At 42.5% G+C, this 24204-nt stretch overlaps 1 protein-coding gene across 7 annotated transcripts in view; it reads left to right on the top strand.

Moving 5' to 3' along the window:
- LOC109916163 (nuclear factor 1 B-type) overlaps positions 1-24204 on the top strand; it is a 404400-nt gene that overhangs the window by 249821 nt on the left and 130375 nt on the right. For all 7 annotated transcript variants that reach the window (XM_048595246.1, XM_048595245.1, XM_048595247.1 and 4 more), the window contains exon 4: positions 22957-23025. In XM_048595246.1, coding sequence (XP_048451203.1) covers positions 22957-23025 — 69 coding nt within the window. The remainder of the gene's footprint in view (positions 1-22956; positions 23026-24204) is intronic.

Raw genomic sequence — 24204 nt, 5'->3', positions numbered from 1 at the left:
CTTTGAAGTTAGCCATTTTCCAATTTAGAAGTACAAATATATATTTTTCTTTGTTTTTTCCTCTATATGACATGATGATCACTCTTACCCACGTGCTTCCCCCACTAACAATTGGTCCATTTCAATCCCCAGCATCACAGAATTATAGAAGCAGACCAATCAGTCCATTGAGTCTACACCGACCCTCTGAAGAGCATCTCATACATACTCACCTTGTCCCTGTAATCCTACATTTCCCATGGCTAATCCACCTAGCTTGCCCATCAACACACACATACACACACACACATTACAAATTTAAAGTAAGTTCCTGCCATCTCTCAGATGTCAATCATCTTTTTGAAAACTCTGGTAGTAGAGTCAGACACATTAGGGACATTTAAGTGACTCTTGGATAGGCACATAGATGGTAGTAAAATGAAGGGTATGCAGATTAGTTTGATCTTAGAGTAGGATAATAGGTCAGCACAACATCGTAGGCCGAAGGGCCTGTACTGTGCTGTACTGTTCTATGTTCTATCTAACTAATCATAGTGAATGGCTGCATATCCCTGGCCTTTGCCCCCCCTCCCCACCCCCTCGCTACATTTCTCTACCCCATGCAATTTGATGGCACTCCCACCTCAACGTTACTCACCAGTCTGTGCAGATACAGTGTGGGTCAGTGTAGATACAGTACAGATACATTGCAGATTCAGTGCGAGGACGGTGCAGATATACTGCGTGAATGGTGCAGGCATAGTGTGGGGATAGTGCAAATACAGTGCAGGGCAATATGGTCACAGTGCAGATATAGCACAGACATGGTAGGCGTCTACATGGACTTTAATAAAGACTTTCACAAGGTTCCATGTGGTAAGCTAATTAGTAAAGTTAGATCACATAAGGTTCAGGGACAGTTGCCAATTGAATACAACATTGGCTTGACTGTAGGTGTTTTTTGGACAGGAGCCCTGTGTCCATCAGCATTCCGCAAGGATCGGTGGAATGTCCACTTTTGTTTGTCATTTATATAAACTATTTAGATGAGAATTTAGGAGGCATAGTTACTAAGTTTGCGGATGACACCAAAATCAGTGGTATAGTTGACAGTGAAGAAGGTTATCTAAAATACAAAGGAATCTTGATCAATTTGTCCAATGGGCTGAGAAGTGGCAGATGGAATTTAATTTGGATAAATGCGAGGTATTGGATTTTGGTAAAACAAACAAGGGCAGGACTTATGCAATTAATGGTAGGGCCCTGGGTAGTGTTGTCGAACAGAGGAACTTTGGGGTTCAGGTACATAGTTCTTTAAAAGTTGCATCACAGGTAAACAGGGTGGCTAAGAAGGCATTCAGCATACTTGCCTTCATTGCTGAGACCATTGGTATAGGAATTGGTATGTCATGTTGAGGTTGTTCAGAACGTTTGGAGTACTGTGTACAGTTCTGGTCACCCTGCTATAGGAAGGATATTATTAAATTGGGGAGAGTTCAGAAAAGATTTACCATGATGTTGCCGGGATTGGAGGGTTTGAGTTGTAAGGACAGGCTGGATAGGCTGGATCATTGTTCACTGGAGCATAGGAGGTTGAGGGGGTGACCTTATCGAGGTTAATAAAATTATGAGGCGCATTGATAAGGTAAATAGCAAAGGTTCGTTTCCCTCGGATGGGGGAGTTAAAAACTCAGAGGCATATTTTTAAGGTGAGAGGGGAAAGATTTAAAAGAAACCTGAGGGGCAATTTTTTCACACGGAGGGTGGTTCATATGTGGAATAATCTGCCAGAGGAAGTGGTAGATGCAGGTACACTTACAACATTGAAAATACAAATACATTAAGGACAAAAGAGTAACAGAAGAGAGAATAGTACCCCTTAAGAATCAGCAAGGCTGCCTACGTATGGAACCACAGGAGATGGGGAAGATACCAAACGAGTGTTTTTCATTAGTGCTTACTGTGGAGAAGGATATGGAAGGTTGATAACTTGGGGACTTTATTACAATTTATTACAATTTCCACTCCAATTTTCTCTTTTTCCTGCTCTTGACAGCAATAACTAACTCTAATGTACAGTTTTGTGGGCACTAAGTGCCTTCCAGTGCTTTAATTCACATTGCCAAGGAATGCATGAGGAAAAAGAACTAATTGATTCGTCTGGTCAATCTTAATCTTCTAAAGAGATTACAAGCTGGAATTTCTGAATCATGGGTGGTGTGTGTGTGTGTGTGTTCATGATATTAGTATGAAGTGGATTCCGGCTGTGCTCAAGCTTCCCCACCTACAGAATTTCCTTCGAACTCAGATACCAGAACTCTTTGAATGCCAGTTATTTCTTGAAGCCATGGTGTCAATTTTATGGCCGTCTGTCTATATATTTGTGGATGGTGTTTAGGGTGGAGTGAGGAGGGAACCTGTAAAGTTAAATGGATGACCAGACCACTGCTTTCCTTCTTTATGTTGTGGGGTGACTACAGTGATTGTAAAGAGGTCAGCCAGGTGGGACCTCATAGAATATGAATTTCCTGATTGGGGCTGTTAACCTGGTCCAGTCAGAGAGCCCTGGGTGACAGATGTAAACATGAGTGTTGCACCCAGCTGGTGACTTTCCAACTTTAGAACCTGCGGCAATACCTTTATGTTGAGCCTACTGCTAGGTGGTGTGCCCCGGTGATGTATTTTTTTCTGCCAAGTGCATGACTTCAGTTACAATTAGCTCCTGTTTATTGACCGCGAGGGTTTACAGGTTGCCCTCAGGATGCTGCCTGTATTTTACCAGGACCTGATTAATTTCTGGAGCATAGTCGACTTGCGCGGGGCCTAACTGCCTTAAGGAGTAGCGGCTATCATTAGAGAGCTGTTGCTCAGGAATGTGTACCTCCACCATCACGGGTTCCAGTGGCTGGCAGAGGGGAGGGTTATGGCCATGGGGGTAACCAGTGTTGGGGAAGTGCTGAGTGGTGGTGGCCTGGGCTGGATGCTGCCGCAGGAATTAGCAAACAGGGCAGTAGTAGACATCCAGTTCGTGGCCACGGCCATCTGATGCCTAAAAATGGTGGTGCTCGGACCTGATGTCGTGCACAAGTTGAAGGATGCTCAGGTGTGTGGTGGAATCCCGCCTGCGTGTATCCCTGCTCGGATGGAATTTTTCATTGTCCCCACGATCCTGTACCTTCCTCGGGCTCCTGTGTCCCACAGGTTGAGCTGCCTCTGGAATATGTGTTGTGTGTCATTTAGGGAAGCAAAATGGCGATTCCTGTACAGACTGCTGCATGCATACCATGCACCTCTTCGCTTTCATCCGATGCGCAGATACATACTGCTGAGCCCCCTTTGGGTGCAGTGGTAGTGTGAGGGAGGGAAAAAGGAAAAAACAGACAGGAATATCAGCGATTCTGTTGTATTTTTAGTTGCACTTCAGTCCCATGCACCTGATCTTTGGACAGCTGGTGCCAATGGGTGCAGGCACATTGGAGGATCTCCACGTGGGTCTGCTCTTGTCCTGGCCAGACCGGCTATAAACAGGTGTAGGCAGTGGGCCGTGGATGGGGTCGTCTCTGGCAACTGCCTACCCCTCTTCTATGGTTATGTTCGAGCCCAGGTGTCCTTGGAGAGGGAGCACACAGTATCCACCAATGCCCTCAATGCCCCTAGGGAGAGGTGGACACCGCAGGGAATGGAATGCCTTATTTCCCCCTCCAACTTTATTTTGGTCCTTACCCTTACCCTTCACTATTTTTTCAAGTGAGCATTGCCCTGATCAGGCTTTGCTTGTTAACGTTCCAATAGCCACATGGGTCCTTTCCTGATGGTAGAAAATATGGAATAAAATTGTTGCACAATGGCGCCTTTTTAACATGGCAAAACACATTCACACACAGCCACGGGTGATGTGGGGAAAATATAAGCGCCACTGCTGAGCCCCCTTTGGGTGCAGTGGTAGTATGGGGGAGGAAAAAAGGAAAAAACAAACAGGAATATCAGAAATTCTGTAGATTCTGAGAGCTTGCTCTGAGGAAGCTGGACCAGTCAAGAACAATACACATGTAAATAAGGAGTTACTTAGTGATGGGATACCAGAGACAGTGGAGTTATTTCACAGACATGTTACAACACACCTCCAGGGATAAAGTTTGCTGCTGAAACCATGGAAATGGCCCTGCATGGGCAAGGGGCATGGTTGACATGAGGTCAAGTCCTGTGACGTACAAGATTCGGTTAGGCGAGGTGGTCCTGAAAACATATGGACCACAAAATAGCTGCAAATGCACGGACTCTGCAGGGGCAAAATATTCCCAGCCACTCAGAACATCAGGAAGTTTGTTGGAACCAGTAGGTCTCCCCCTCTGCCTAGCGTCGAAGAAACCTCAGAGTCAGAAATGAAAACGGTGGATGTCACAGCCTCGATGCCGTTACCACCTGAAGAAGAGGATGAATTTCTTCCGAGATGCTCCAGGGATAAGAAGCAGGCTACGGTCTGGTAATAATGCCTGTATCCGAGACTGAGTCGAAGGAACCGGACCCAGTGCAAAAACGCCCCAGGAGACACCAAAAAAAGAACAGGTCTACATCACCGGACTTAGAAGGGGAGGCACATAGTGAATTGTAATGAAGTCAACCAGGTGGACCTCATAGAATATGAGTTCCCTGACTGAGGTTGTGAACCTAGTCCAACCAAAGAGCCCTGGCTGACAGATATAAACATGAGTGTCAGAAATTCTGCTGATTCTAAGAGCTGGCTCTGAGGAAGCCAGTCCAGTATCAAGTAGCATGCACCTGTAAATAAAGGATTACTTGGTGACAGGATGCTGACCTCTGTAGAGTTATTTCACAGACATGTTACAACGCACCTCCAGAGGCAGGTGAGATTTCAACCCAGTCATTATGGCCCAGATTTTAAGGACACTAGTTCTGTGGCAGAAGAGAGTGAGTGAGATGTCAGGAAGCCTGCCACTCATTAAGATCTTTTTCCACCTCCATCTCAATACAGCGTGCAGCTAGGAAAGGGGGACAGGTGGCCAGCCTAATAGAGGTCAGTACACGGCCTAAGAATGGGAAGGAAGATGAAGAACTGCTTTTGGGGGTATCCACTCCACTCTGCCCTCAGATTCCCCACCACAATGCACTGTCTTACTGTGAAGGCCATGCTTTTCCCTCCCGGTGTCCACACGCTTCTGGCACTCCTGGGCAATTGGATTGTTGGGTATCTCTCTTGGACAGGATTCCATCATCACATCATTAAAGCCCAGTAAAGTCCACACAGGACAGAATTGTTTCCAAGTCAATTGTGGTACTTTGAGGCACTATTCACTAACTCAGCCCAGCACAGAAATAAAACCCAGGATCTTCCTGCTTTGCATAACTCAGTGTTAGAACAGCTCAGTAGCCTCTTGGAATATTCAGTTGGCCTTTTTTCAAACAAGCAATTTTTATCCATTATCTCACACTTCCAAAATTGTCAACCCCACACACACACACACAATCTCCAGCAAGCATGATGCATTAATTTATATATTTCCATCTTTCCACGAAGCCTTTAGAGTTTGACTGCTCTTAGGAGCTGCTCAAAAGCTGGCAGTGAGCATATGGGAACAAAAGGATTCATCGTTGTTAACTGTCTATCTACAGATCAACCTAGCCAAGGAACGTGTAAACACTGTCCTCTTTGTCTACCGAGGAAGTTGAGTTGAGCAATAAAGAGTTAAGGCCTCTAGCCCTCAGCTAGTAATTTTACAGTCTGCTTTTAATTATGTGGAACTGCCAGCAGTACATGTCTGAGTGTTTCTGAGTCGCTGGAACTTTGCCTGTGCTTCAGGAAGGCACCAAGTCACACTTCAGTTTAAAAGTTCAGAATACATACTTACCTGAGATGGGGAAGAGACAGTACCCTGTACATCACCATGAAACACATCTTGTCTTTAACACCTCCAAATAAGTTCAACATAAGATATTGAGGCAAGGTCCAACGCAGATTGGAGGCAAGACTGGCATGGACTGGTGGCAAGGCCCGGTGTTGAAGGACTGTAATGTGAACTTTTTATTTTTTTTTCAAATTTATTCCTAAGATCCTGTACCTAAGTACCTTTGTACCTAACATGGCACCGTAAGTGGCAACTTTTTAAACTTTTCACTGCCCTCATGTACATGTGACAATAAACCTAATTCTAATTCTATAAGTCTCTCGTGATGACAGAGGGCAATTGTTAGTACATCAGATATGAGTATCTTTGCATTATTATTCTACTTTAGTATTGCAGAATGATGTGTATTAAGGAGAATGTGAATGCCTTCTTAAATTCATATTGATCAGTTTGCCAATTGTATGTTCCAATTTCAGTGCGCTGTGGGAAGTTCAACTAGTCTAGTGATTACATATGTCAGTTAAAGCACAAATTTTACATCACTGCAAAGAATAAGTGTGCTTATCTAGTGAAAAGTACTAGCAATATTGCCTGCAAATGATTGCTAGCATGTTAAGAATTAAGACTACAAAGAAACATGCTAAATGTTACAACACAAAGTAATCTTTGGTCTGAGGTGTAATTGCTGCTTTTCACTTGAGCCCTGCTGAAGAATTTCTGTGTAGTCCATTTTGATGTTACACCCAGCCCCCTCAACTCCTAGCAACAGCTCCACCAATCTTAACAAACAAAGAAAAAATTACAAGTTTGAAGGATACAAATGGAGGGCCTTTCACAACAGGAACAATAAGCAAAAAGTTATATTTCGTTTAAACAAGAAATTAAGGTGGGCATTCCAGAGTAAGGTTAGGGGCAGAATCTAGTAGGGCCATAATGATGTGGACTAAGGCAAGAAATCTGGAAGAATTGCATGAGATGTCTGTGAGGCCATTCTCAACATTGGGGGCAACTAGTTGCATTTTCCAGCAGAGCTCTGGACTCCGAGTCTAAATTATTGCTTAGAACTGGTGAGAGGCCTATTGACAGGGATTATTGCTTGTTATCACCCTCATTAACTGCAAATATCGTTTCTTTCATATGCGTCTTCCTATTGTACTATGGGATGGATAAAAACTAGATGTCTAGAATTCCTGACATGAAAGCCTGAGTGGGTGCCTGGTGACTCAAGCTCACCATTGGCCCATTTTGGAATCTCTGACACCCAGCACCAATGTTTTCGGCAGTGGCCATGCCCACCCCTTGTCCGCATGTGCTGAACTTCTGCATGCCATCATGACACTTATATAACACTGCTACAGTTGATTCCTGCAATATGAAACATTTCAGCAAGTCTCTGAAATTTCTGCAAAGACACAGTATGCAGGGACAGGCACCAAGCTTATGGTTTGGACCAGGATTCTCAGAGTTGCTCACTGCTTTCTTAGCACTGATTCACTTCGCACTTCTGGATGCTGGCAGAATCCTTGCCCAGCCTTTTTGCTCTTTATCCCTTAGCCAGAATGTAAAGGCTCACACAACTGCTGTTTGGCCTTGCTGATTAGCACTGACACAAAGCCATGTAGGTTTGTCATGGTTATTAACAGTCAGCAGTTAAGGACGTGGATATTTTGCTACATAGTACGTTGCTACATCAATCCCACACTGGGCACTTACACTGTGTGCGCTTCAAGCAGACTACCATATCTCACAGTCTTAGGGGAATAGATATAACTGATGCCCAGGGAGAGACCTGAGAGTCAAGAGTTCCAGCACAGTAAGTGAAAGGCAGTCTCTGATACCAGCCAATGGGCTTAGGCTTGGCTAGCCATTGGTTGGAGCGTTTACAGTCAGCCCAGGGAGTGGGTCTCAGTCACCCCTCTGGAGCCAGTCCAGGGAGTTGCCAGAACACAGTTGGGAGCTGCACAGATATCAGACAGGGCTCTAGTCACTCATTGTTCAAGGCTTTCTTGCTCAGTTGCTGGAAGGGATGGGCCATGGTCGGTCTTGGTTGGGGGTGGGCTGGGGGGTTCATCTGCTCAGTGTGAGGAGGTCAACTCAAATTGTAAAGTGATGATAGAGCATGGAAGTGTCATGAGAGAGAGACAATGAGCAGCACCCTGGTTTCTGGAGGGAGACAGTGAACTACAAAACCAGGCATGTTCACTTCATATTCTGGTTATGCGGGGCTAAAGTGGGCAGAGGCAGGCTCAGACAGACTTGAGGTAGGGACTCGAGAAGGTGTGACACTTATGGGGTTAGCTATCAGGAAAGGGATGTTGATGTTTAGGTTCACCTGTACAGTAAAGCACAACCTGGAACAACCACAGTTCAAGAAATAGCCCACTGTTGCCTTCCATCCTCCTGTAAATCACAGTGCACTGTGGAAATGAATATCTGTGACCACACTCATGGTGGGCAGCATTAGTGCTGCCATCTGTGTTATATAACTATAACAATGTCAGTTCTTTCAAAAGACAACAACAATAGACACAGTTCCAGACACTGAAGTGAAACACACTGACAAGCTCAGCATTTCTTATGTCTTTTAGGCATTAGCTTTCTGTGTGCAGTCCAACTCCTTGATGCACACACGCCTGACCATATCATGCAGAATAGTGACTAAACTTCATTGATGCCGATAATACAATAGCAATGTCTGAACCTGGAGAGATAGAACTCAAAATTGATTTGCACATTCCCTGCTGCTGGAGCCACAGCTGTCCACTTCACACCTTACCCCCATGGAACATTGTCTGGGAAAAGCATTTGTAGCTTCAGTCCCTTCCAGTTTATATTTTTGGTTTATACAGACACTCTTACAATGTAGTCAAAAGTGAATGTATGTTTGCAAATCTGAGAATTTGTTTGTAATCAAGTATTAGCCATGCCTCTTTCTCTCTGTCTTACCATGTCTCAGTGCAACTCCAGGGTCTGCAGCTGGATTAGACAGAGCCTGCCTATGGGGGAGCCCACTGGCATAAGAGGTTTGAGCGACTGACCTCAGTGCTGTTTGTTTCAAGGGGACACAGTAAGCGTATCTTGGCCAGAGGCTAGAGCATCCTGCTCAGCTCAGCCTTCCACAAACTCGAAGGGCAGGCAGGGTGAAGGTGTAATCCCCAACACCACTTCTCTTCCCAGGAGTGCCTGGGAGGACATCACTAATGGACCTATACATGGTTCCTTATCTGATTGGGAGCCAACTACCATTTCCCTGTCTCCATGTGAGGAAGGGTCACCTCGTGGATTTTTTATTCACTCAGAGAATGTGAACATTATGATCCAGGCCAACATTTATTGCCTTCCCCTATTTGCTCTTGAAACTGTGGTGGTGAACTCTCTTCTTGAACAACTGTAGATGGTACACACTGTTGCTACTGAGCATTGGTGATGTAGGGAGTGAACGTTTGTGGATGTGTTGCCAATCAAGCAATTTGCTTTGTCCTGACCAGTGAAGGGTGCAGGAAACACCTTGCTGGTGCAGCCTTTGGGGGATCAGTGACTTCATCCTCATTGGTACTGGAGATGATATGAGGTAATCACACCCTCTTGCCCACCAAGACTGCTCCCATGCTGCTGGTATCTTTGAAGCATAAAAGAGAGAAGCCATCGTGTCAAAATGTTTTGAGATGTAGCAGATGAAAATTACATTTGCAATGAGCAAAGGAATGTGAGCTGAGGAATTTTGCTTCTTACGCAGTTGTTTGGGATATTTCAGCAACTTTGCAAGAGCAATCCCAGTCCTCTCTGGCTACTGCTAAGACCCTCTCCTCGTAGGGTGTGAGGAGATGGATGTTGAGTACCCCACCAAGCATTGATTTTCTTCCTGCATTGCTGGTGATTCCACTGGAAGGTTGAGACCACACCAGGTAACCAGGTAGCAATCTTTGTCAAGACTGGCAGGGTTTGGTGTTATGGTCTCCTCTTGCAGTCCTCGGGAAGAGGATGGCCCTTCTCTACACCAGCCTGTTCACAAGGACATCTTGGGCTCTGTCAGGAAATCACAGCTTCAATTTTCCTTACCAGTACTGTGCACTGAGTGTACAACAGCATTTTAAAGATGGCACAGGTGCTAGGGATTCCCATTAGCATGTTCTTCCCACTCCGCCAAGTAGGAGCATTCAGCTTGCATGAACATGTAGGGTGCCACAGTGGCAGTGTTGGTAGTTAATGAGGTGTATTTGCAGGAATAGCACAAGAAAACTTGCAAGTCTCATGAAGAGTAACCCTCTTTGAAACCAGATTAAAATGACACTTAGCCAAAATATGGTAAGTTCAGCCTGGATTGAATATTGAAGTTGTTCTGCTAGTTTCTGATCAATTTGAAAGAAGAATCACGTTCCAATGATGTTGAAGTTCAAGTACAATCTTCAACACAAACAGCGAGCAGGTGTAGGCCATTCAGAAACTCGAGCCTGCTCCACCATTCAATAGGATCATGGCTGATCTGATTGTAACTTGAAATCTGCATGTCTGTCTATCCCAATGACATTGCTCCCCCTTGCTTAACAAAAATCTATCCACCTCTGCCTTAAAATTATTCAAGGTCTCTGTTTCCACCCTCTTTTCATGAAGAGGGTTCCAAAGACTGTCAGCCCTCTCAAAGAAAAGAAAACATTGTCTCATCTGTTTTAAATGCGCAAACCATTATACAGTGATCCTCAGCTGTAGATTCGCCAATTAAAGGAAACAACCTCTCCATATCAACACTATGAAGACCACCCCTCCCCCCCAGGGTCTCACATATTTCAATCAAGTCATCTCTTGCTCTTCTAAACTCCAGCAGATATAGGGATAACCTGTTCAACTTTTCCTCATAATACAAGCCACTAATTCCAAGTGTTACTTGACTGAACCCTGTCTGAACTGTTTCCAATGTATTTACATGCTCTCTTAAATAAGGAGACCAATACTGAGCACACTGCAATGGATTTGGTCTCATCTGTGCCTTGAAGCATAACCTTCCGACTTTTGTATTAAATTTCTATCACGATAAATAATAACATTCTATTAGCTTTCCTAACTACTGGCTGTACCTGCATATTAACATTTTTAATTTCTCACCATTGAGATAATATGCCTGTTTATTCTTTCCTATGTTTTTAAATATAAATTTTAAACAGTTGAGGTCACACACTACTCGTTATATCTTGTCAACCATAAAGACTCATATATGCTTACTCCCCGCTTCCTGTTATCGGCCATATTCTATGCATGCCAATATGTTTCCACCTACATCATGAGCTTTTAGAACAAATAAAGAACAGAGAACAATACAGTGCAGGAACAAGCCCTTCGGCCCTCCGAGACTGCACCAACACATTTTTCCCTTCCACATCAAAACAGTCTTCCCTGACAGGATCCGTCTCCTTCAGTTCCCTTCTTTTTAATGTATTTGTCCAGGTGTTTCTTGAATGCTGCTATTGTGTCAGCTTCCACAACCTCCTCTGGCAGCACATTCCAGGTACTCACCACCCTTTTTGTGAAAAACTTGCCTCGCACATCTCTTTTAAACACCCCCCCCTCACACTTTGAACCTATGTCCCCTAGTAATTGACCCCTCCACCCTTGAAAAATGCCTTATACATTCCATTCTATTGATGCCATTCACAATCTTCTGTCAGGTCGGCCCTCAACCTCCTGAACCTCCTGCGTTTCAGTGAAAATAACCCTAGTCTATCCAACCTTTCTTCATAGCTAAAATCCCCCATACCGGGCAACATCTTATTTTATTTTCAGCATAAACCTTTGCTGCCAGTTACCCGCTGGAAATCTATGTAAGCTACACCCACAGGTTCCCCTTTATACACAGCATGTCTAACCTCCTCAAACAAATCCCAATGGATTAGTCAATTAGAATTTCGCTTCACTTAACTTCACTTAGGGTGGCACGATGGCACAGTGTGTGTGTGGACTTTGCGCATTCTCCCCGTGTCTTCATGGGTCTCCTCTAGGTGCTCCGGTTTCTTCCCACAGTCCAAAGATGTGCACGCTCGGTGGATTGGGCATGCTCAATTGCCCATAGTGTTCAGGGATGTGTAGATTTGGTGGGTTATAGGGGGATGGGTCTGGGTGGGTTGCTCTGAGGGTCAGTGTGGACATATTGGGCCGAAGGGCCTGTTTCCACACTGTAGGGATTCTCTGATCTATGATCTTAACCATGTTACTCTGCATGATTGCTTTGAACTTATCCAAATGACTGCTCTGCTTTAATAACAGCATCTAACATTTCCCCATTTCAGATGTTAAGATATAATTTCCTGATTTGTCCTTTTGACTAGAGGAGTTACATTCATTATCTTCAGCCTCAGCCTCTGATGCTCTAGGAAAATATTCCCAGCCTATTCAGCATCTCCATATAGCTCAAACCCTCCAACCCTGGCAACATTCTTGCAAAGCTTTTCTGAATCCTTTCAAGTTTCACAACACCCTTCCAGTGACAGGGAGACCAGATCTGAACACAATATTCCAAAGGTGGCCTAACCAATGTCCTGTACAGCTGCAACATGATTTCCCAATTCCTATACTCAATGCACTAACCAATAATGGCAAGCGTACCGAATGCCTTCTTCACTATCCTGTCTACCTGTGATTCTACTTTCAAGGAACTATGAACCTGTACTCTAAGGTCTCTTTGTTCAGCAACATTCCCCAGGACCTTACCATTAGTTGTGTAAGTCCTGCCCTGATCTGCCTTTCCAAAAGGCAGCACCTCACATTTATCTAAATTAAACACCATCTGCCATTCCTTACCTACCAATCTGATCAAGGTCCCATTGTATTCTGAGGTAACCTTCTTGGCTGTCCACTACACCACAATTTTGGTGTCATCTGCAAATGTACTAACCATCTCTCTTATATTTATATCCAAATTGTTTATATAAATGACAAAAGCAGTGGACCCAGCATTGATCCATGTGGCACACTGCTGGTCACAAGCATCCAGTCTGAAAAGCAATCCTCCACCATCACTTGTCTTCTACCTTCGAGCCAGTTTGGTATCTAAATGGCTAGTTCTCCGTGTATTCCATGTGATCTAACTTCACTAACCAGTCTACCATGCAGAACCTTGTCGAATGGCTTACTGAAGTTGATACAGATCACATCCACTGCTCTGCTTTCATCAGTCCTCTTCGTTACTTCTTCGAAAACCTCAATCAAGTTAGTGAGACATGATTCCCCACACACAAAGCCATATTGACTATCCCTAATCAGTCATTGCCTTTCCAATGTATGTAAATCCTGTCCCTCAGGATCCTCTCCAACAACTTACCGGTTCATTTCTGAAGAAGGGTCTGGACCCGAAACGTCAGCTTTCCTGCTCCTCTGATGCTGCCTGGCCTGCTGTGTTCATCCAGCTCTACACCTTGTTATCTCAGACTGCAGCATCGGCAGTTCCTACTGTCTCTTAGCGGTTTATAGTTCCCTGGCTTTTTCTTACCATCTTTCTTTAGTAGTGGCATCACGTTCACCAATCCCTAATCTACTGGCACCTCACCTGTTACTATCCATGATACAAATATCTCAGCAAGGCGCTCAGCAATCACTTCCTGAGCTTCCCACAAAGTTCTCGGGTACTCCTGATCAGGTCCAAGGGATTTGTCCACTTTTATGCATTTTAAGACATCCAGGCACCTCCACCTCTGTAATATGGACATTTTTCAAGATGTCACTGTTTATAATCATAGAACCCCTACAGTGTGGGAACAGGCCATTCGACCCAACACATCTACACTGCCCCTGCGAAGAGCATCCCACCAAGACCCATTCTCTTATCCCTGCATTTCCCTTGTCTAACCCACCTAACCTAAACATCCCTGGGTACTATGGGCAATTTACCCTGCACATCTTTGGACTGTGGGAGGAAACCGGAACAAACCCACACAGACACGGGCAGAATGTGCAAACTCCATACAGATAGTCGCCCGAGGCTGGAATTGAACCCAGGTCCCTGGTGCTATGAGGCAGCAATGCTAACCACTCAGCCACCATGCTGCCCTCAATTTCCCCAATTTATCTAGCTTCAATCTAACTTCTCCACAGTAAACACTGATGCAAGATACTCATTTAGTATCTCCCCCATCTCCTGCAGTTCCATGCATAGGCGGCCTTGCTGATCTTTAAGAAGCTGTATTTTCTCCCTAGTTACTCTTTTGTTCTTAATGTATTTGTAGAATACTTTGGATTCTCCTTAACCCTATTTGCCAAAGCTATCTCATGTGTCGTTTCTGCCCTCCTGATTTCCCTCTTAAGTATACTTGTACTACCTTTATACACTTATAGGGATTCACTCCATCCCGCTGTCTATACCTGACATATGCATCCTTCTTTATCCTTGACCAAAACCTCAATTTCTGTCATATTCAAATTTTACCCTCCTTATTCATCTTTTGTCATTCTTTGGACTTGTTAAGACATGTTTTGCCCAATCTCTGAACTGCCACATTTCTTTGCACAATTCCATACCTTTTTTAAAAAAAATTGATATTATTTTTAACATTTCTAGTTTACCATAGATGGTGGTCCATCCCTTAGGATAATTTTTACTCTTTGGAATGTATCTACTCATTGTTTTTTAAAATATCCTTTTAAAAGTCTGCCACTGCATATCTGTTCACTTAACTTCTAACCTAATTTGTCAAATCACGTGAGCAAGCTCTGCTTTCATGCCCTCATAATTTCCATTATTTAAGTTTAGAAACAAAAGTCTCAGATCCACTCTTCTCTCCCTCAACTGAATGTAAATTTCAACCACTCTCCTGTCGTGTAGATGGTTTTCAGGCTTTGAGAAGTCAGGAGGTGAGTTACTTACAGCAGAATTCCTAGCTTCTGAGCTGCTCTTGTAGCTACCGTATGTATATAAGCAGGCCACTTTATTTTTTGGTTAATGAAGCTGAGATTGGTCAAGCTAATGAAGCTTGGCCTCGAATGACCACAGTCATCTTTCTTGTACCAGATGTGACTGTAGTTTACTAGCTAACTAGTTAACTCTAATAGAGTTAAAGCCGTCTTTTTAATCCTGTCGCTGTGTATTCTTTAAAGTGTAAAACACAAGATGTGCCTGCAGTTTATCTCATAATGGAAAGGGCTGTTGTTGTCAGCCCCTTGTTATCTTTGTAGCCATGTGAGATTACAATCCAGTCTGTTTTGGCTAGACTTTTCACTGTCAGATGAACTGTTATTTGAAGTTCCTTTGGCATCCGTTGGTGTGACATTCCATGGGATTGCCCCTCTTTAGACAGCCGTTGAATTTGCATCTGTAGCCATGTTATTGTATCAGCCCACTTTTAAAAAAAATAATTTTAGAATTACAAGTTAAAAATGTCCACAGGACTTTGGAGTTTTAACCCAGAACATATAAATATAGAAATAAAGGAACATAAAGAAGTCGGGACAGAACGCTCAGGAGAGACTTCTTCTATTTGTGCGTGAAAATCAACATTGGCCCTGGAAATTGGCAAACACAAAGATTTTACATCATTGTTAGGGTCTTGTTAAGTATGTGAGAGACTCGTACCGAATTAAGCAAGGACAATGTAAACAAAGTAAGTTTTGAACTGGATCATAAAAACTAGCTGCATAACTGAAAAATCATGTTTGATTTCAACCTATCACCCTGAGACTTGACACAAGTTAGTTGCACAAAGAAGTTTTAATTAGTTTTGGTTTTGTGGCCGATGTCATTGAACTTTTAATGCAACTAAAGCAGAGAATGTTGGAAGCTGTGCAATGAACGCAGGCAACAAGCTTTTTTTTTCCTTTATTCATTCATGGGATGAGGGTGCTACTGACCAGGCAACATTTATTGCTTATTCCTAATTGCTCAGAGGGCAATTTAGAGTCACCCACATTGCTGTGGGTCTGGAGTTGCATGTAGGCCAGACCAGCTAAGGATGGCAGTTTCCTTCCCTAAAGGATATTAGTGAACCAGATGGATTTTTCCAACAATCGACAATGGATTCATGGTCATCATTAGATTCTTAATTCCAGATACTTTATAGAATTCAGATTCCACCATCTGCCATGGTGGGATTTGAACCAGTGCCTCCAGAATGCTCTCTGGGCCTCTGGATTACCAGTCCAGTGATAATACCAGTAGACCATTGCCTCCCCTTGCAGTCATCAGATATTTGGGTTTGAAAACTTGTAGTAAGGCACAAGTTTAGTAAGGAATGCTCTGGCAGCTTATGCCAACTGGTCCATGAACACAGGAACAGAGATAATTCATCCAAATCTTCAAGCCTGTTCTATCATACCCCGAGCTCATGGCTGAATTATATTGCAAACATTTCAGCTGCCTTGGCTTCATAAAATTTTATACTTATTATTAATCTATTATTATTAATCTAAGTCAGTCTAACATTATTAATTAATAAGAAACATGCTTTTCTTGCTCCAAACTGGATGACTTCATTGTGTCGGGAATTGTGACAATACTGTGCCCTTAAGAGATGTTCCGAATTTGCCTTTGTGAAGGGTGTGTTTATGTGATGCTGTTATACTGGAACAGTTGATGATTAGTAGTTAAATTAGGAGTTAAGTAATAGATTATTTTTAAAAAATATTTCAATGGAGTTAAAGTTATGTCAATTTTTTTTGTATTTCAACTGTTGTCAGTGTATTTTGCTTAAAGCCTAGTAGTGGACCAATTGAATCACATCTGGAACACAGCACCTTACAATTGCCTCTAATAAAATGAAAAGTAGGGTCTGGGCTATCTTGTTGATATATTTTGAGGAGGTTTGGTCTAGCCCATAACGGTATTCATAGAGGGTAGTATGAGGAGCAATGGACGATCGCCTAAATGTTATTCCACAGTTCCTTCAAAAACACATGCCATAAAAATCAAAAAGCTTGTAATTTCAGAAGGGAGCAAGGGATAAACCAGGAAACTGCAAACCTGTTATTCTAACCTCTATAGTGAGGAAACATTGTAACAAATTCTGAGAGACGGAATTAATCTGCATATGGAGAGGTAGGGATTAATCAAGAAGAGTCAGCGTGGATTTATTAAAGGGAGATCATTTTGACCAACTTGATTGAATTTTTCAAAGAGGTGACCAGGTGTGTAGATGTGGGCAATGCTTTTGATGTTATCTACTTGGACTTCAGCAAAGCTTTTGATGAGGTTCCTCATGGGATACAGACAGCAAAGGCAAGAACCTATAGTATCTAAAGAAATTTTGCAAATTGGCTCCAATCTTGGCTGAGTGGCAGGAAGCAGAGGATGATGGCTGAGGGGTGCTTTTCCAACTTTAAGTCTTGTCCAGTGCGGTTCTGCAAGTGTAAGTGTTGTGGTCCTGGCTGTTTGTGATTTATATAAATGATTTAACTAGAATGTAGGAGGGTTGATCAGTGAATTCACAGATGATGCAAAAATTGGATGGCATGATAAATAGAAACGTAGAAAATAGGTGCAGGAGTAGGCCATTCGGCCATACGAGCCTGCATCACCATTCAATGTAATCACGGCTGATTGTGCAATTTCAGTATCCCATTCCCACTTCCTCTTCATACTCCTTGATCCATTTAGCCACGTGGTCCACATCCAGCTCCCTCTTGAATATATCCTTCAAACTGGTCCTAACAGCTTTCTGTGGGAGAGAATTCCGCAGGTATACAACTCTCTGAGTGAAGAAATTCTTCCTCATCTCAGTTCTGAATGGTTCACCCCTTATTAGTAAATAAGAAGTAAGGTGGATGGCCCTTGATTACAGGAGGATATAGATGGGCTGGTCAGATGAACTGATCAGTGACAAATGAAATCCAATTCAGAAAAATGTGAAATGATGCACTTGGGCAGGATAAACGAGCAAGGAAACACATGATCAGCATCAGGACCAAGGATCAAAGGAACGGTGGATAAAGTAGTTAAGAAGGTGTATGATATACTTTCCTTTATTAGAAAAGTCATAGAGTTTAAGAGTGGGGAGGTAATGCTGGAACTGTCCAAAATGTTGACTAGGTCACAGCTAGAGTATTGAGTGCAGTTTGAGAATCCACATTATATGAGGGATGTGATAGTACCAGAAAGGGTACAGAGGAGATTTAGCAGGATGTTAAATAAAAACCAAAAGAACTGCAGCTGCTGTAAATCAGGAACAAAAACAGAATTTCCTGGAAAAGCTCAGCAGATCTAGCAGCATCTGTGAAGAAAAATCAGAGTTAATGTTTTGGGTCCAGTGACCCTTCCTCAGAACTGACGGTAGCTAGGAAAATGTTGATTTATAGACTGGCCACTAATATCCATCTCGACTATACATCCCCACACCCTTATTCCTGTAAAGACTTAATTCCATTCTCTCAGTTCCTCCATCTCTGTCGCATATGTTCAGATCAGGCCAACTTTGACAAGAGAGCCTCTGAAATGTTCACCTTCTTCCTCAACCAAGGAATCCACAGCATTGTTGTGGACAGGGCCCTCAAGTGGGTCCAACCCATCTCCTGCACTTCCGGCCTTATTCCCTCCCTTCACTCCCACAATAGTGATAGGATCCAGAAGAGCATCAGCCGGCATTTCCCGCCACCTCCAGTAAGATGCCATCATCAGACACATATTCCCCTCTCCTTCCTTGTCCACCTTCCACAGGGACTGTTCCCTCCTGGACACTCTGGTCCACTCTTCCTTCACTCCCAACACATCCTCCACAGTCACATAGCACCATCCCCTGTAACCGGTGAAGGTGCAACACCTGCCCATTTACTTCCTCCCTCCCCACTATCCAAGCGCCCAAACATACCTTCCAGGTGAAGCAGCACTTTACCTGCAGTTCCCAAAATCTAGTCTACTGCATTCACTGCTCACAATGTGGTCTCTACGTTGGAGAAATGAAGCGCAGACTGGATGACCGCTTCGCAGAACATAACATTCGACCCACACAAAAGACCCTGAGCTTCTAGTTGCCTGCTACTTTAATACATCACTGTGTTCCCTGGCCAACATTTCTGTCTCTGGCTTGCTACAGTGTTCCAGTGAAGCTCAGTGCAAGCTGGAAAAACAACTCCTCATTTTCAACTTGGGGACCCCGCAGCCCTCTGGATTCAAGATCAAGTTCAATAATTTTAGGACGTGAACTCTCCCATGTCCTAACCCCCTATCCTACATACCAGGCCTTGTTATCACTTAGCTTGCCATTATTGTTATCACATAGCTTGCCATTACACTAACAGTCCCCATTAACAGCTATTCACCTTCCTAGCCAGATCATTATCAATTCCTTTGACCAACTGTTCTTGTCTGTCTTTAGGCTCTATCCCCACCTATCATTTACTCCTTACCCCCCTCCCCCCACCCTATCTTGTACATATAGACCAAGATTTTCCTAACTAACATCGGTTCCAAGGGTCACCAGACTGAAATGTTAACTTCTGTTTTTGTCCTTTTTTACCAGGACGTTGCCTGGGCTGGAGAGTTTTAATTATAAAGAGAGACTGGACAGATTGTGGTTGTTTTCCTTTGAGCAGAGGAGATTGAGAGGAGATATGATTGAGATGTATACAATTGTAGCCATAAATAGGGTAGACAGGAAGAAACATTTCCACTTGATGGAGGGATCGGTGACTAGGGGCATAGATTTAAGGTAAGGGGCAGAAGGTTTAGTAGTTTTTTTGGTTCAGTCGTAGCTTGAGGATGTCACTGGTCAGGCCAATATTTTTTGCCCATCCGTAATTGCCCAGAGTGCAGTTGGGAATCAACCACATTGCTATAGATCTGGGGTCACATGTAGACCAGACCAGGCAAGGATGGCAGATTCCTTCCTTACTGAGCATTAGTGAACCAGATGGGTTTTTCCTGGCAATTGACAATGGATTGATGGTCATTATTAGACTCTTAATTCCAGATTTTTTTATTGAATTCAAATTCCACCATCTGCCATAGCTGGATTTGAACCTGGGTCCCCAGAACATTAGCTGGATCTCTGGGTTAACAGTGTGGTGATAATACCATTCAACCATCATTTCCTATATATGAGGAAAAACCTTTTCACCCAGAGAATGGTTGGAATCTGGAACTCATTGCCTGTAAGGATGGGAGAGTAAGAAACCCTTATAACATATAAGAAGTATTTAAATGTGCAATTGCAATGCAAAGGCATCCAAGTCTATGTAACAAGTGCCAGAAAATGCGATTAGACATTTAGGTGTTTGCTTTTGACAGGCGCAGATATGATGAGCTAAAGAGCCTTTTATTTGCTGTATTTCTCTAGAACTGTATGATGATGGGATGATCACCCAATTGTTATTCCATACTTCCTTCAAAAAATATGCTGCAAAAATCAACCAATTTGTCATTTCATTCCTAGAAAAACTCGCACCTGCTCTATATGACCATTTAAGAGACCACATTTTTTTTACAGCACATCAACCGAGTGTGAGAGGTTGATAGTAAGACACTGCTCAAACCTGGCTCTTCAACCAGGGAAATGGCTGTTCTTCCTAGTATTAATATTTGGAGCAGTGGCCCTCTTTGGTATTCTGCTGTCAAGCTCTGGGTGCCTCATGGCAGGTATCCTGAATGCAGGGAGTGATAATGTATGGTTATGAGGACATTAGGATGCTTCATTCTTGTCTCCCTATCGTTTTCTTCCAGCATGCTCTCTTGAGTATGCAGTGGTTCCCCACATTAAAAACCCAGGGCTTCCTGGTGTCTTTGAACTCTGCAGGCCTTCTTGGTCCCACCAAGGACCACTATTGGGTTCTGGCACCATTTGGCTTGCAAGAGTTGACAGTTGTCAAGGTTGGGACATTGAAGGACATTGAAGGACAGAGGTCAAGCCTCTGCTTGTTTAGGTCACAGGCAGTTTATTAATTGTTGTATGGTCATCTTTATTAAACACAGTGATTTTGACATTGACTTCACCTCTGGGTGGGTGAGCAGCTTAACTCCCATGACTACCACTACCACCTCGCCACAGTAAAATCCTGTTGGGGTATCACCCAGCATAAATAAATAATGCTAACTCTGGCTTTACATTCACATAATGTAAAGTGTATGCATTTCCTTCCTGCATACTTATTAATATCTGTTTTTCTTTATTGTTTTGCCTTAGTTTAAAGTAATTCTTGTAGTGCAGGAAAAGAACTACACACAATTTCTCCAAAAACACGAATAAAATATCCAACCTGTTATTTTGGATCAGTTATAGTCTTGTTCAAGGTGCAACAGTAATGTACTAGTTGAAACAAGAAAGAAACTGTAGAATCCCTACAATGTGGAAACAGGCCATTTGGCCTAACAAGTCCACACCACCCCTCCGAAGAGCATCCCACCCAGATCCATTTCCCTACCCCTGCATTTCCCATGTCTAACCCACCTAACCTAAACATCCCTAGACACTACAGGCAATTTAGCATGGCCAATCCACTTACCCTGCACATCTTTGGACTGTGGGACGAAACTGGATCACCCAGAGGAAACCCACACAGATATGGGAAGGACGTGCAAACTCCACACAGACAGCTTCCCAAGGGTGGAATCAAACCCAGGTCCCTGGCACTGTGAGGCAGCAGTGCTAACCACTGAGCCACCATGTCACCCATTCATGAAGCACCTGCATTAACAGGTCCTTGAGTTCTTGCAGATGTCATCTTAATCTCTCGTACTTTAACACCCCAACAGAAATATAAAGTTGTTGTTTGCATAGAGAGCCCTGTTCTTTATGTGGCAAAAAGGAATGTCCATACTTTGCTCCACATGGCAATTACCTGACCAATCAGATTCTACCTGCCAGACTTGAATTTAATTGGTTGTTCAAGATAGTTAACACTTGGCACTCTATCCATGTCAACGATAGTCCACTCCATCAGTGTTCACTTGTCATTCTGTATAAATTGTTGTCTCGCTTCTAAAGTTGGTTTTCTTGTGTTTACAATTGCAAAGTGAAAAATTTCATGCCTCTTTTTAGCATTATTTATGTTCTGTACAATCAAGCTATACAATCAAGTTCTCCACATCCTGCAAAACACATCATTCACTCTCTCCCAATCCATCATTTACAGTTCCACTTGGCAACTTGCACAACCACGATTTCCTCACTTTTCCAGTCCTGTGTTCTTTCACTGTTGAAATTGGAAGTTGCATTCAAAGCCTGCTCAAATGTGTGTTAATGAACTGAGCATGCAAACTCTGATCTCTTCTTTATACATGTGTAGACAATTGAAGCCCCAATCTACAGTACTTTAGACTTCTTCACCATTGCGATAGATATTCAAATCCACAACCATCACTTGGCAATGTAGTCCTTTTGGTCAATGTGATTTACAGCACTAATCCTATTCATTACATTCTCCTTTTACTTTAAATTACAAGAGTGTAAACGTAATATAGCATAATGTACAAGAATGGAAAGACATCATTGCTTAAGAAATACAAATTGCTTATACACCCATCTATAAGCTACTTTTTGATTTGATTTTTTAATATTTCTAATATTTGTGATGACAAAATCAGCTCTTTGCATAAACAGTAGCTCCAGGATGTGGAACGTAAAATCATGCTGCTCCTAAACTGAAAAATAAGGTCCTTCTTCAGATGTACAGCTATGTAAGTTGTTCTTCATTGACCACATGCCGCCTTTGCCAACTTAACTGTTTCTGTGTCATCCCTGTTAGAGCTTATGGCCCACAAATAACGCCATTTTTAAAAAAAAAACTAATATTTGTCTTTTCAGCCTATGCATTTTCCGTCTTTGGATTATTATTCCGATTCCATCTCTATCTTACTCTGTTTTAGAATAACTATGATGGCCAGTTGTTGAACATTTTGCAAGAAATCCATTCATTTTTTTCATTGATGGAAAAACCAATCTTCCTGCTCTGGCTGTTGATTGGCAAGCAGACCCAGCAAGAATAGCACATTTGAACTCTGGTCTTCAGGCTCAGAGTCCAAAGCTGCAGAGAACAGTCATTACTTCGTCGCAAGGTTATTGCTCTTCTAATCTGAATCAATTATTTACAAAGTGACCTTTTTTTGTCACTGTTTATTCAAAGGAATTGATATTTAAGATCCTTCCAGAGGTGAAGTCATTTAACTAAGTAATAATACACCTAAAATAATTTTTCCTCTCTTCACTTTTAGCATATCTAGAAGACAGCTTTGTAAAGTCCGGAGTCTTCAGCATTGGAGAGCTTGTGCGAGTGTCACGAAGTAAGTATTACCTCTAGCTGGGGTTCAGTTTAGAAAACCAATTATCCATTATAGAATATGCTGAATTCTGTTCTGGTAATTGCCGGATAGAAAGTCATACAAGTAATGCAAACTGTATATGAACGGAAATGTGTCAGTATGTGGAAATGGTAGACCTCATGAAGAGAACATTCAATTGTTATAATTTATCTTGCAGTTTGGGCTAGTTTCCACAGCTCCTTGTGCACAGACACTGCAAAAATCAGCTTTCATAGGCAAATCTACTATGAACTGAAACTTTTCTGTTTAATTATGTCAATGTATGGCATAATTGACAGTGCAAACACTGTATTTTGAACTAGCATTGGGAATAATATAGAGTGAGCAGTTCTTATATCCCTGAATCATGAGAAAAGAAATCCATGGTGATAGACAAGTTAAAATACAAATACGGCTGTATTGTCAGTCGCAAAATTATACAGAAGGAAGTACGTCAGCAGATAGCTTTTACAAAATGAAAGAATAAAAGTTTTAAAATACAGCATTCTTCAGTAGTTTTGACCACGAGTCCACTTTATCAGAAATAATCAAGGTGAAGTATCTATGAGTCTCCAACGTAGTCCCATCCATTATACAGTTCATCAGATTACCACCACCACAGTGAGAACAATGATCTAGCCCACAATGTCACAGCAAAAGAGGGAAATTGAAGTGCAGGACTTTTAACCTTCTGTAGATTGTTTATCTTTGGTGCCTGGCTAACACAAAGGAAGTGAAACGAAAGCTGCACTTCAAAATTAATTAAAGCTAAGTAATTAATTAGTCTGCTAATTATATCTTGCATTGACATACCAGGAACAAAACGAACCTGCAGCTGTAAATACTTCAAGAAATAAGGCCTAACTCAACAAGGTGTTAAAATTCTCAGGGAGAATATTATTAATAGTTCAAGGGGGCTCTCGATCTGCAGTGATAATGTCCCTACCTCTGAACCAAGTGGCCGAGGTTCAGGCCCCACCTACTCTAGATGTGTATAATAAAATTATTGTTGATTAAGAAATATTTATTTATGTTTTAAAAATAAATAAATTTTCCTGTTTATAGCGGAATGGATGACATAACTAGATTTCATGTTTTAAGATGTTTATTGTAACAAACGGACTAAAGGTGCTATTGACTCAACATTAATTTTATTGAAAA

The sequence above is a fragment of the Rhincodon typus genome, chromosome 3 (assembly GCF_021869965.1).
Source record: "Rhincodon typus isolate 14 chromosome 3, sRhiTyp1.1, whole genome shotgun sequence".
NCBI lineage: Eukaryota > Metazoa > Chordata > Chondrichthyes > Orectolobiformes > Rhincodontidae > Rhincodon > Rhincodon typus.
Note: the sequence above shows the minus strand (reverse complement) of the source record. Positions and strands in the feature narration are given on the sequence as shown.